The 10,912-nt window shown below is 56.5% G+C and overlaps 1 protein-coding gene across 1 annotated transcript; it reads right to left on the bottom strand.

Moving 5' to 3' along the window:
- Window positions 1–1,702: 1,702 nt before the first annotated feature.
- HCRTR1 (hypocretin receptor 1) lies at window positions 1,703–10,912 on the bottom strand. Its single transcript, XM_055397917.2, has 7 exons — window positions 10,135–10,912; window positions 9,775–9,953; window positions 7,921–8,164; window positions 7,448–7,563; window positions 5,562–5,788; window positions 4,400–4,521; window positions 1,703–2,564 (listed from the first exon to the last, which is right to left on the bottom strand). Exons 1-7 carry the CDS (start codon window positions 10,331–10,333, stop codon window positions 2,374–2,376), a joined length of 1,278 nt encoding a protein of 425 aa, XP_055253892.1. The 5' UTR covers window positions 10,334–10,912; the 3' UTR covers window positions 1,703–2,373.

Here is a 10,912-nt window from a genome sequence, read left to right as displayed (position 1 = left end):
GATGGGTAGTGGCAAGCTAATCCTTTCATTCTGGGGGGTGAAGATAAGCAAGCCAGGCTCTCCTCCATATTTGGTTGGGGAAGCGGCTCAGTGAGGCCGGCAGGTGTGTCAGGCTGAGCCAGTTCAGCCTCATTCTCTTCTGGCTGCTGTTGTGCTAGAATCCTCAAGTTAGATGGAGTCCAGTTCCCAGAGGCCAGTTCCCAGAGGCCAGTCCCCACCTAGAGCTAGAACCCCCTCCATTTACTCCACTGTCAGTCTGGCCTCTGCTTGCCAACCTCCAGTGACAATTCAGTGCCTTTCCAGGCAGCCCATTTCCTCCTTGACTAATAGGGACGTCTTCCTGATGTGGATCCCAAATCCCACCACATTGGAAACATCACCCATTGGCTATGGTTTTCTCTCTCGGGCCACCCAGAACCTGTTTCACCCTCTCAGCGTGCCAGCCCCCTAGGTAGCTGAAACCTGTCACTGCATTTCCCTCCAGGGCCTCCCTTCCCTAGGTCACATAGTCCTGGGCTCCTCAGAAGCTCTTCACTGAGCTTCATCCTGGGTGACCTCTGAATTATCCGAGTCCCCCAAAGCGGAAGCCCGAGGCCCAGCACGCTGCTGGGCTCAACCAGCAGAGAGTCGGGTAGAAATGCAGACGTTAGGAGAAGCTTCTGTTGTTTCTTCGCTCCACTGAGCCACGTGTCTACTGAAACCCACGTGTAGAACATGCCAGTCATATGCTGTCACCCTCACACTTCGCTGGGACTGAGGCGCCCAGGACCTGGCTGCGTCCTTACAGTCATGGTTGGTTCTAGGCTTGGGGGTCAGCCGTCCCACCTCATTCTACCACACCACCCTTCCAAGCCTGGCTACAGACTTGACAAACAACTTTGGATCCCAAGGCCAGAGGGAGGGGAGTGGAGAATGGGTGGGACACCCCATCCTGCCTGGCAACGACTCATAGGAGCTGGGCTGCGAGTTCTCTGGAGAGTGGGATGACAGGCGCAGACCACTCCTTCCACCTGCTCTGCCCACGAGGAGGGGTGCTGACGCGTTCCTGGGCTGGGTCCCTGGCAGGAGCTGCATTTTGCCCCATTTTCTGACAGGCGAGGTCATTAATCAGGTTAAGCAGAGCCGGCAGTGCACAGGGCCGAGCCAGCCTCTGCCAGCTGTCTGCTGCTCCTCCCAGCAGAGAGCCCTTCAGAAGACGTCCCACCTCCTGCTCCGGCCGTGAGGATCAGGGCCTCCAGCTGCCCTCTAATCATCTGGTAGCAGATGGAGCCTGTCGAGCCGTCCCTGGCTTTCCCTTATTATTCGGTAAGTTCACAGAAAAGAAACGCAAGCCATGATCTCCAAGAAAGTGAAGATAACAGTAAACCAGTTAACCCTGCTGTCTGCCCACCTGCCACCCCCTCACCTTCCACAGGCTCCTGGGCCCAGTAGCTGACAGATGTGGTCATGACTGAGGTCCTGGCACCAGCATCGGCGCCACGAGAAGGGGCAGCAGCCTTTGAGTTCTGAGGCCTGGCCAGGAGCCATCTGGGATCCAGTGTGTCAGGGGCAAGACGCGGGAGGGGTCAGCAGAGAGCTGCCTTCCAGCGCTGCCTTGACTGTCCATGCCCCGCCTCAGCTTCTCACTCCCTACCTTCTCCCTCCCAACCTAAGAACCCCAGATTTTGTGCAATGACAAGGAAAGAGAACAGTCAGTGCCAGGCTTTTAATGACAGTTGCTTCAGGCTGCTAGCTGCTAGCCTCCCTGCCAAGCGGCCCATGGAGAGGGTTCTGTGACACCACACAGTCAGCGGGGGCCAGTCTGTGGTGTGTGCACTTGGCACCTGGCAGGGGCGGGGGGCTATTTCCCACCAGAGAGGGGCTGGGCTCAGATCAGTTCACACGGGCCTCAAGGAGCAGCTGCCAAGTGCAGTCTGGGCTTTAGGGAGCCCCTGGACCAGATGGAAATGCCTGCTGGGACCCTTAAAGCAGGCTCCAGGGAAGGCCTGTAATTGGGTAGGAGAAGGTCTTTGGGAGGTGGGCCAAGCTCTGGAAGGATGATGGTGATGGATGGTACCATGGGGTATGGCCAAGTGAGAGGAGCGAGACGATAATCTTGTCTGTAACGCTTTGCAGTTTACAGAGAGCTTTCCACTTATCCTGAGTGTGCTTAATCCTCGCATCCGTCCCTCGTAGGGGACACAGTTGAGAGAAGGGAAGTGACACTGCCTGGAGGCAAACAGGCAGAAAACCAGGAGTGGAGCCCTGGGCGGCCTCACACTGCAACCAGCAGTCTTTCCACGAGGCATGGGGGCAGGCCCCCAGGAGCCAGAGGAGCAGCCCAGGCAGAGGACACGTTGCATGTCTCCCTAGAACCACCAGCACGACCCTCGCTCAGGGCAGCACCGTGGTGACGCCGGTGAGCAGCACGTGCTCCGAGACTTTGGAGACGGAGCACCGGCTCTGCAAGGACAAGGACTTGTGGCTGGCAGAGGAGCGAGGGCTGGGGACCTTCAGAGAGGCGGAGGGACCGAGGCCGGGCAGGCAGCAGGAGAAGGCAGCCTTAAACTGTTCCCGGAATTTGCCTTGGTTGAGAGAAGACAGCCATAAGCAGACAGTGGTGGCCTTCGGCCCAGGAACACTGACATAGCTCCAGCCAAGCTGCCTGTGACGGGGGTTGGGGGGTGGGAAGGAAGGGTAGCCCCGGGCAGGAGACAGCCCCAAGGCGACCTCACCCCTGCCAGGTGGAGAGACGATAGGCCCTGGAGCAGATTCCCAAGGAGAAATGCAATTTTCATCTGATTCCTTGACTGCTCCCTGGCTCTGAGCCTTGCTCAAAACGTGGCATCTGGCTCAGGGACCTCAGGTCACCTCCGCCTCGGATGGCGTGTGGGTAAAGGGGCTCAGGGCTCACCATCTGCAGCTTGGCTTTGCCCACCTCTGCCCTGTGTTGGTGAAAATGACCGCAGCAGTGGCCCTCAAACGAGGTGTTATGCCCGGTGTCTGAGCTCGTTGTCCAGCTCACCCCTGCACCCCGAGGGGCCCAAATCCTTCATCCTCCTCACTCCACTGATGAGACACACAGGTCCAGTGGACCGTCACCATTCTAAAGCCCTTCGCTTAAAGTGGAGGAGAGTGGGGGGACAGTGGGGAAGGAGGGACCACCACGGCCACCTGTTCAGCCAGAGGACCCCAGGCAATAGACTGTGCTGTAACTGAATAACCACGTTCCATCACCGGCAAGCCACGCTGATGCCCAGCAGAGGGCTGAGCACACAGTGCTGTGCTTAGACACGCAGCTGTGTCCGACTCTGCGACCCCATAGATTGTAGCCTGCCAGACTGCTCTGTCCATGGGGATTCTCCAGGCAAGAATAATGGAGTGGGTTGCCATGCCCTCCTCCAGGGGACTGTCCCAACTCAGGGATCAAACCCAGGTCTCCTGCATCGCAAGCAGATTTTTTTTTTACCATCTGAGCCACCAGGGAAGCCCCCAACACAGAGTAGGCACTCAGTAAATATAGAGCCAATGAGGGAATGCTCTCCATCACATGCTCATTTCTGTTCTCTGAGCCAGAAACCAGTGGCTAGCCTTTGTTAAGTAAGTCTTTAGTCTTGGTGAAGGCTAAAATATTGACCCTGGCCCCCTCTTTAACTTTTCAACGTTTTCGCAAAAATCGTTTGTGTCCAGGCTTGAAGAGTCATCTGGTTCTCAGGCCTGGTCCAAGTCAGAGGTCTGGTGAGTCACACTCTGCTGAGCCCAGGCGGGGGCCAGGGGTGGGGCCTTTCCGCCCTGAGGCCGGGAGCTAGTGGAAGGGGGTGGGGGCTGTGGGACAGCTGGGAGAGGAGACCTGCAGGGAGAGGGGACCACAGATGCCTGGAGAGTGACAGGGCTGGTGCTGGAGGCAGGTGGATTCAGGGGTAGCCCCTCCAGATCCTGGCCATTCTGCCGGTATATGTCTAGCTGGGCATGGGGAAGCCACTTCCTGGCTCTGGGCTGCTGCTGCTGGCAGCCTTCCCTTCCTCCCATGCCTTGATTTATGCACTCACCTTTTCAGACAGGGGCTCCATCTGCAGCCTGTGTCAACCAGACTGTCTGGTCCGTGGTCCTGCTCTGCATGCATCAGGCCCGATGAGCTGGCCCAGCACCCGCCCTCCCACCCACCCACTGGTCTGCATCATCTGCAAAACGATCCAGGGGCTGGACAACTTCTTCGGCCACTACTGGGAGTGTGGCCTTCCTCCCACTCAAACCAGGGCTCCTGGGTGAGGCCAGGTGTTCCCCCTGAGTGGGGGTGCCCAGAGCAGGGCCACAGTCCCCAGGAGGGAGCAGGTGTATCCTCCCAGGCTTTATTCAGCCTGGATTGGAGATGCGGAGAGTGCTGTCACCCCCTGTTACTCTGCGTCTGCAGTCCACTCACCGCTGAGGAAGTTGTAGATGATGGGGTTGGCAGCACTGTTGGCATACACGAGCCAGTGGGAGAAAGTGAAGCAGGCATAGACAGCTTCCCGGTCGCTGGCTTGGCGGAACATCCCGAACACCCTAGGACCAGGGCGGGGGGGCAGGACACTCAGAAACGGGGTGTGTGTGTGTGTGTGTTTTGTTGGGCAGGAGTCAGCATCCTCATCTAGCATACAGGAAAACCACGACTCAGAAAAGGAAAGTGAGTTGACCAAGGTCACACAGCTCATGAATGGCTGTAAAGTAGAGCAGTCCCACGGTCCCTTCTGTTCACCAGACGGCCTTTGCCTCTGGGTGTGGGGTCCTGACCACAGGTTGGGGTTCTTGAGCACAGAGCAGATGACCGAAGTGGGCCCAGGGGCAGGAGCCAGGGTACCTCTGCCCAGTCACTGGCTGGCTGATCCCCTGGGGCTCCCCTTCCCCTTTATCATCTGTCTTCACAGCAGCATGATGAGTCATAGACATCATCCGATTTTCAAATACAGATTCAGAGAAGCAAAGCGATGCGCCCAAGATCGCACAGCCAGGAAGCGGCCGAGCACAAACCCACACTCAGACTGTCTCACACTGGCCAGAGCCCAGTGTGCTGCCCTCCCCACCCCCACCCCTCCACAGCCTCTGCTCTTCCAGACACCCGTGGGCGCGGCCCCTCCCTTCAAGTCTCTGCCAAATGTCACTTTCTCAGGCCTTTTTTAAAAAACCATTACATCTTAAAAGAAAAAGATTTTTAAAAGAACCCCACCAATCTCAGTCATTGTCACTTTCTATCCCTTCCCCATTTTTTTCTTCCAGCAGTTATCGCTGGCTGATATTGTAATGTATTAATATGTCCATTCTTTCTCCCGCCAGATGTCACCTCCACAAAGGCAGGACGCTGTCCCCTGCACTTGTTCACTCTGTTCCCAGCCCCTACAATCTGATGACTGAGTAAACAGATGAGAGGATTTTCATGATAGCCTAAGGAGGCAGGTGGTTATTCTTCCCATTTTACAGATGAGGAGATTGAGGCTCAAAGAAGAGAAACAACTGCCCCAAGGTCACACAGCGAATGAGCAGTGGGCCAGTTCTTTTTCTGTTCCACCACCTCTCCCCACCCCCAGCCGCTCCCCACGTGCTCTCACCGCTTGAGGACGTTGAGGATACTGATGGGCAGGTAGCACAGGGCAAAGACCAGCAGCACCACCATCAGCATCTTGGCTGTCTTCCTCCGAGCTCGCATCTGCTTCACCTCGGCCAGGAAGGCGCGGGCCCGAGGCTGGGGCTCTGCACCCAGGCCTTGCCCCTGGTCCTCCAGCTGGACTGAGGGCCGCTTCCAGTTCCTGACCAGGGCTGACGTGGTGCCAGGGATCTGTCCAGCGCACAGACAGCAGCTGTGGGTACAGCCCCTTGGGAGGGGTGTTCTGCTTTGCTGGGCTGGACTCTGGGGCAGGGCAGAAGTGAGCAAGGGCACAAACCCTTGCAGTAGGAAGGAACTAATAACCATGATAAAGACCAATATTCTGGACTTGAGTATACTTCCGTTTTTCCATTAGCTCATTGTGAGCCCTCCCACAATATACCTCTTGGGAACATGTTATTGGCCTTTAGTTATAGATAAGGTAGGGGACCCTCGACAAGTCCCTGGGTCACAGCCTGGGTCCCGAACATCCTCCCAGCTACCCATTCATCTTCCTCAGTGGTGATGAGTTGTGCCTTCCCCTGGCGCGTGCCTGACTCTAGGAGGCCCGAGCAAGGGGTGACCAGGTGGGCAGCATGGAATGGCCTGGGCCTCAGAGCACAGGTCCCAGCCTAGGTCGGTGCCTGTAGGCCTATGATGATTCTGGACTCCTGAAGCAGCACAGATACCTTCACAGCCTCTCCCACACTAAACACCTGAATCACCCTACAACAGAAGGGCATGGGGCCAGAGTTTAGGAAACTTGAGGTCTAGGGCCAGCTCAGCCGTTCATGAGCCATGTGACCTTGGTATGTGACTCACTTTTCTTTTCTGAGCCTTGGTTTTTCCTGTTGGTCAGACACAGTTGAGCGACTTTCACTTTGCACAACGTTTGAGAATCTATATCAGAACTGGAGAAGTGAAAAGCTACCCACTCCAGTATTCTGGCCTGGAGAATTCCATGGACTGTACAGTCCGCGGGGTCACAAACAGTCGAACACAGCTGAGTGACTTTCCCTTACTCTGCACTTTTCCCTGTTGGTGAGGCTAGTGACTCCTGTCATCTTGACTGGGGGACCGTGAGGAGCAGATGGCACGTGTTGGTGAACCGCAGGCCTGCTCGTGTTCAGGCTGGCATCCTCTCCCTGTCCAGGCACTGATCCAGGACTCACCCCCACAAGTGCCAAGGGCCACGGAGCACCCCCTCCCTTGGCAAACGCCACCCCCCAACCCCGTGGAACTTGCTGTCGGTCAGTTTGTAATAGAGGAGAGAAGGAAGGCTCTGGAACCAGGATGGCTGTTACTCGTTGGCTGTGGCATACTGGTTGCCCTTACTCAGCGTTTGTATTGTGGGTAGTATTGCTTCTTCAGTTAAATATTAATTGTTGTGAAGACACTGCAAGCCAAGTGCTTAACTGGGAAGCAGCACAGAAGTACAATTATTGTTGCTGAGGCCCTGAACCAAGCATTGGAACTGCCAGACCTGGGTTTTAGTCCCTGATCTCCCACTCACTGTGAAGGATTTGGGAGAAGTTGCTTTGCCTCTCTGGGTCTCAGTTCGCTCATATATGGAGTTGGGGATAATGTTTGGTGGTGGAGAGGATACAAGACTGGCTGGGCGTGCCTGGTATGATGCTAGGACAGCGGCAGGCAGCTACTGATATTAGAATAGTATCAATTATTGGTTCCAGGGCCGACACTCGCACTTCTGGCCTGGAGTTTGTCCCTAGGCCTTGCCTCTCTGGTTGCAGCCAGAATGGCATGTTCTGAAGGCAGAGGACTGTGTACTCCCTCAGATGAGGGCCCTTTGTGCCCTCCCAGACCAGACAGTGACACCAGAGTGGGCCTCACCTGGCGGCCCCAGAGCTTGCGGAAGATCTGGAAATAGGCCATGGCCATGAGGCCCAGCGGGGCCAGGTAGGTGACGATGAAGAAGCAACTGTGGTAGATCTTGGGATAGAGATCATCTGCAGGGGCCAAGAGATAGAAGGGTTGGGCCCCAGCCTGCCCCACTTAGCAATACCACCCTGCCCCAACTAGAGCCAAAGCCAGCAGCTCGGCCCCATGCAGGAGCCCTGGCAGAGAGACCCTGGAGTTACCAGCCCATGGGTGTCCATCCTGGAGGAACCCTGGCACAGACGTCTACCCTAGAGGAGGTACCCACCGTGGAGGTAATCCTGGTAGATGCCTGCTCTGGAGTGTCCTCCCGAGAGATCCACACCCCGGGGGTACCCACTGCAAAAGTGCCCTGAGAGATTTCTACCGCTGGGTATGTGTCCCAGAGGTGCCCACCTCAGGTGCCCTCCCAAGGCTCCCGCTCTTACCAGCCCAGCGTTCATCACAGACGGAGAAGAGCCGGGTGCGGTTGGCTAGCTCAGGCAGCACACTGCTGCATTCCATGACCGCAGCCTGGGGCACCATGATGGCCAGCGACACAGCCCAGATACCCAGGATGGAGCCCCGGGCACGCCGGGCAGTGCTTTTGAACAGCAGAGGGCGGCAGATGGCATACCAGCGGTCCAAGGCGATGAAGCTGAGGGTCAGCACTGCCACGGACACAGACACGGCCTGCCAGTGGGAACACGATGTCAGTCCTTTTGGGGGCCACCCGGAGACATGGGGCGAGTGATGGAGCTCACAGCCCAGAAATACCAGGCATCCAGGTGCAATGCTGATCCTGACCACCACTTATGCCTGGGTGCTGTGCTGTGCTTAGTTACTCAATCATGTCCGAATCTTTGTGATCCCATGGACTGTGGCCCGCCAGGCTCCTCTGTCCACGGGATTCTCCGTGGCAAGAATACTCCAGAGAATGCCATGCCCTCCTCCAGGGGACCTTCCCAGTCCAGGGATCGAACCCAGGTCTCCCTCATTGCAGGCAGATTCTTCGCCATCTGAACCACAAGGGAAGCCTTACTGCCAGGGTGAAGTGAAGTGAAGTCACTCAGTCGTGTCCGACTCTTTGCAACCCCGTAGACTGTAGCCTACCAGGCTCCTCCGTCCGTGGGATTCTCCAGGCAAGAGTACTGGAGTGGGTTGCCATTTCCTTCTCCAGGGATCTTCCCAACCCAGGGATCGAACCTGCGTCTCACACATTGGAGGCAGATGCTTTAACCTCTGAGCCACCAGGGAAGCCCAGGGTAGATTTGGTCAAATCACTAGCCCTCTCTGAGCCTCATCTGCAGAATGAGAATATATCATCCTCCTGGCAGGATTCTTTTTAAAATAAATGAAATTATGGGTGGAGAACATCCAGCCTGAGACCTGGCACATAGCAGGTGTAATAACTTACACTTTTGGAAATAACTACATGCCAGACACTGTTCTCAGGATCCTCACAATGACCCATGAAGTGAGTACTCTTACCTCCAAGGTATAGATGAGGAAACTGAAGAACAGAAAGGTTAAATAACTTGCCTTAGGTGAGTTTCCTCACCTGCCTGTCTTTATTTTCAGGGTGGCTGGAGTTAATCAGTTGAGTGGGAAACCTCAATATAATGGGAAAACCAAGAGGCATTCTCTCTGCCCTGGGATTTCATCCCTCTCCCCAGGCTGTAAGGGAAAAGAGTCCTCATTCTGGGAGGCAGAGATGAACCAAGGCCAGAGATGCAGGTGGGCACTGGCTCCAGGAGGGCCCCCTGCCCTCTGGGGTATAGGGAGGTGGGGCAAGGGATGAAACCCTGGCCTCTGGCCAATCCTCCTTCCATCCCGCCAACCCCACTGGGTATCCTGATTCCCACCACTGGGAAAGGGAAGGCCCTGGCCGGGGGTGGGAGGGGAGGGAAGGGGAGGAGACTCTTTCCAGCAGGCGCCCTCAAATCTGCTCTACCTCCGGATCAGGGAGCAGGCCCAGCACTCTGTCACAGCAAGCTTGTGCCTGTCTCCTGCATGGTGTGCCCATGTACCTGGGGGTGACTGTACATGTGTCCCCAAATGACTGTGTGTAAGTCTGCGGGTGTGACCTGGAGGGGATCTCTGTATCGGTACGTGGGGCTGTGTCTGTGCCCTTAAGTGTCAGGCCTGGTAGCCTGCCCTTGCTGACAGTAGAGCATGACCCTGTCGAGGTACTGAGCCACCATCTGAAAGTCAAGACTAAGAGTCCCTGAGACCTAGCAAGGCCATGGTTGTTGTGCTTGGTGTGTCAGAGGGATCACGAGAGTCACCCAGGCGGAGCTCACCTGTAGATAGGGGATGACCTTGCAGAGGGCATGGCCGAAGAGCCAGGATTCAGTGATGTCTACTAACAAGCTAGCCGGCAGGCAGATGGCCGTCACCAGCATGTCGGCCAGGGACAGGTTGACGATGAAGTAGTTGGTGACCGTCCTCATGTGGTGGTTCCGCCACACGGCCAGGCACACTGCAGGGTGGGTGGGGGGAGGGATGAGGCTGGAGGCAGAGCCATGCCCCGTCTAGCTGGGCCCCATCAGCGAGACCCTTCCCCCCACTACCCTGTAGGGACTGGGGAGAAAAGTGAGGCCCAGGACCCCTCCCAGTCCCCAGGGGGAGCCCACAGCACCCCCAGAGACCTAGAGACCTACCCAGCGTGTTGCCCACCAGGGCTACGAAGAACACAGCCACGTAGGCTGCGATGAGGATCCACTCGTACTGCTTCGGGTACAGATAATCACGCCACAGATAGCGGAGAAACTCGTCTTCATAGTCTGGAGGCTCCGGGGACCGTTCCCTGCCCTCAGTGGGGACCCCCGTCTGGGGCCCTGGGGTGGCTGAGGGCTCCATGAGCTCAGGAGCCACTAAGGCTGGCGGGCATCCCAGGCTCTCCCCAGGGAGGGTTGCACCCGGGCTAGGCTTCAGCCCACTTCCCTGGTGGGGGGGACCCAGTCTTGCACTCAGGTGTTTAGGGTCCCAGCCCCAAACCTTCTGAAGGAAGGAAGGAAGAAAGGGAACATTAGGGAGTGTGCTGGGTTACGTGCAGATAAGCTCTCTCTTAATTCTCACAGTCATGTGGGTTAGGTTGAGCCTGAAATGGTTGGAGAAAGCCTTGCATCCCCATTTCATACCAGTTGGTCAACTCACCTCTCAGCCTTGGTTTCCCCATCTATCTTGTAGAGTAATAACTGAACCTGCCTCACAGGGCCAGTGAGGAGAAATCAGCTCTAATGAACGCCAAGGGTTTTACCCAGAAACTGGCTGGCTTCCTCGCCATTGCGGGTTACCACTATTAAGAGCTCCGCTTTGCAGAAGACAGAAGCTCAGAGAGGTTGAGCCCCTTGCTCAAGGTCACAAGGCCACTGTGGTCTGTCTGAGTCCACCAAACACCACAGTTTAGGAAGGAGAAGCCATCCTGGTTGCAAACAC

This window comes from Moschus berezovskii, chromosome 2 (genome assembly GCF_049115385.1).
Source record: "Moschus berezovskii isolate FMDL1 chromosome 2, NW_MosBer_1.0, whole genome shotgun sequence".
Lineage (NCBI taxonomy): Eukaryota > Metazoa > Chordata > Mammalia > Artiodactyla > Moschidae > Moschus > Moschus berezovskii.
This window is presented reverse-complemented; position numbering and strand designations above follow the sequence as displayed.

Excerpts from the sequence above, each read along its gene's own strand:
- HCRTR1 (XM_055397917.2), bottom strand. The coding sequence starts at position 10,333 with ATGGAGCCCTCAGCCACCCCAGGGCCCCAGACGGGGGTCCCCACTGAG. Across the intron at positions 7,564-7,920 it reads CTGTGATGAACGCTGGGCTG|ATGATCTCTATCCCAAGATC; the intron begins GTAAGAGCGGGA and ends TGGCCCCTGCAG. Across the intron at positions 2,565-4,399 it reads CATCTACAACTTCCTCAGCG|GCAAATTCCGGGAACAGTTT; the intron begins GTGAGTGGACTG and ends CTCTCAACCAAG.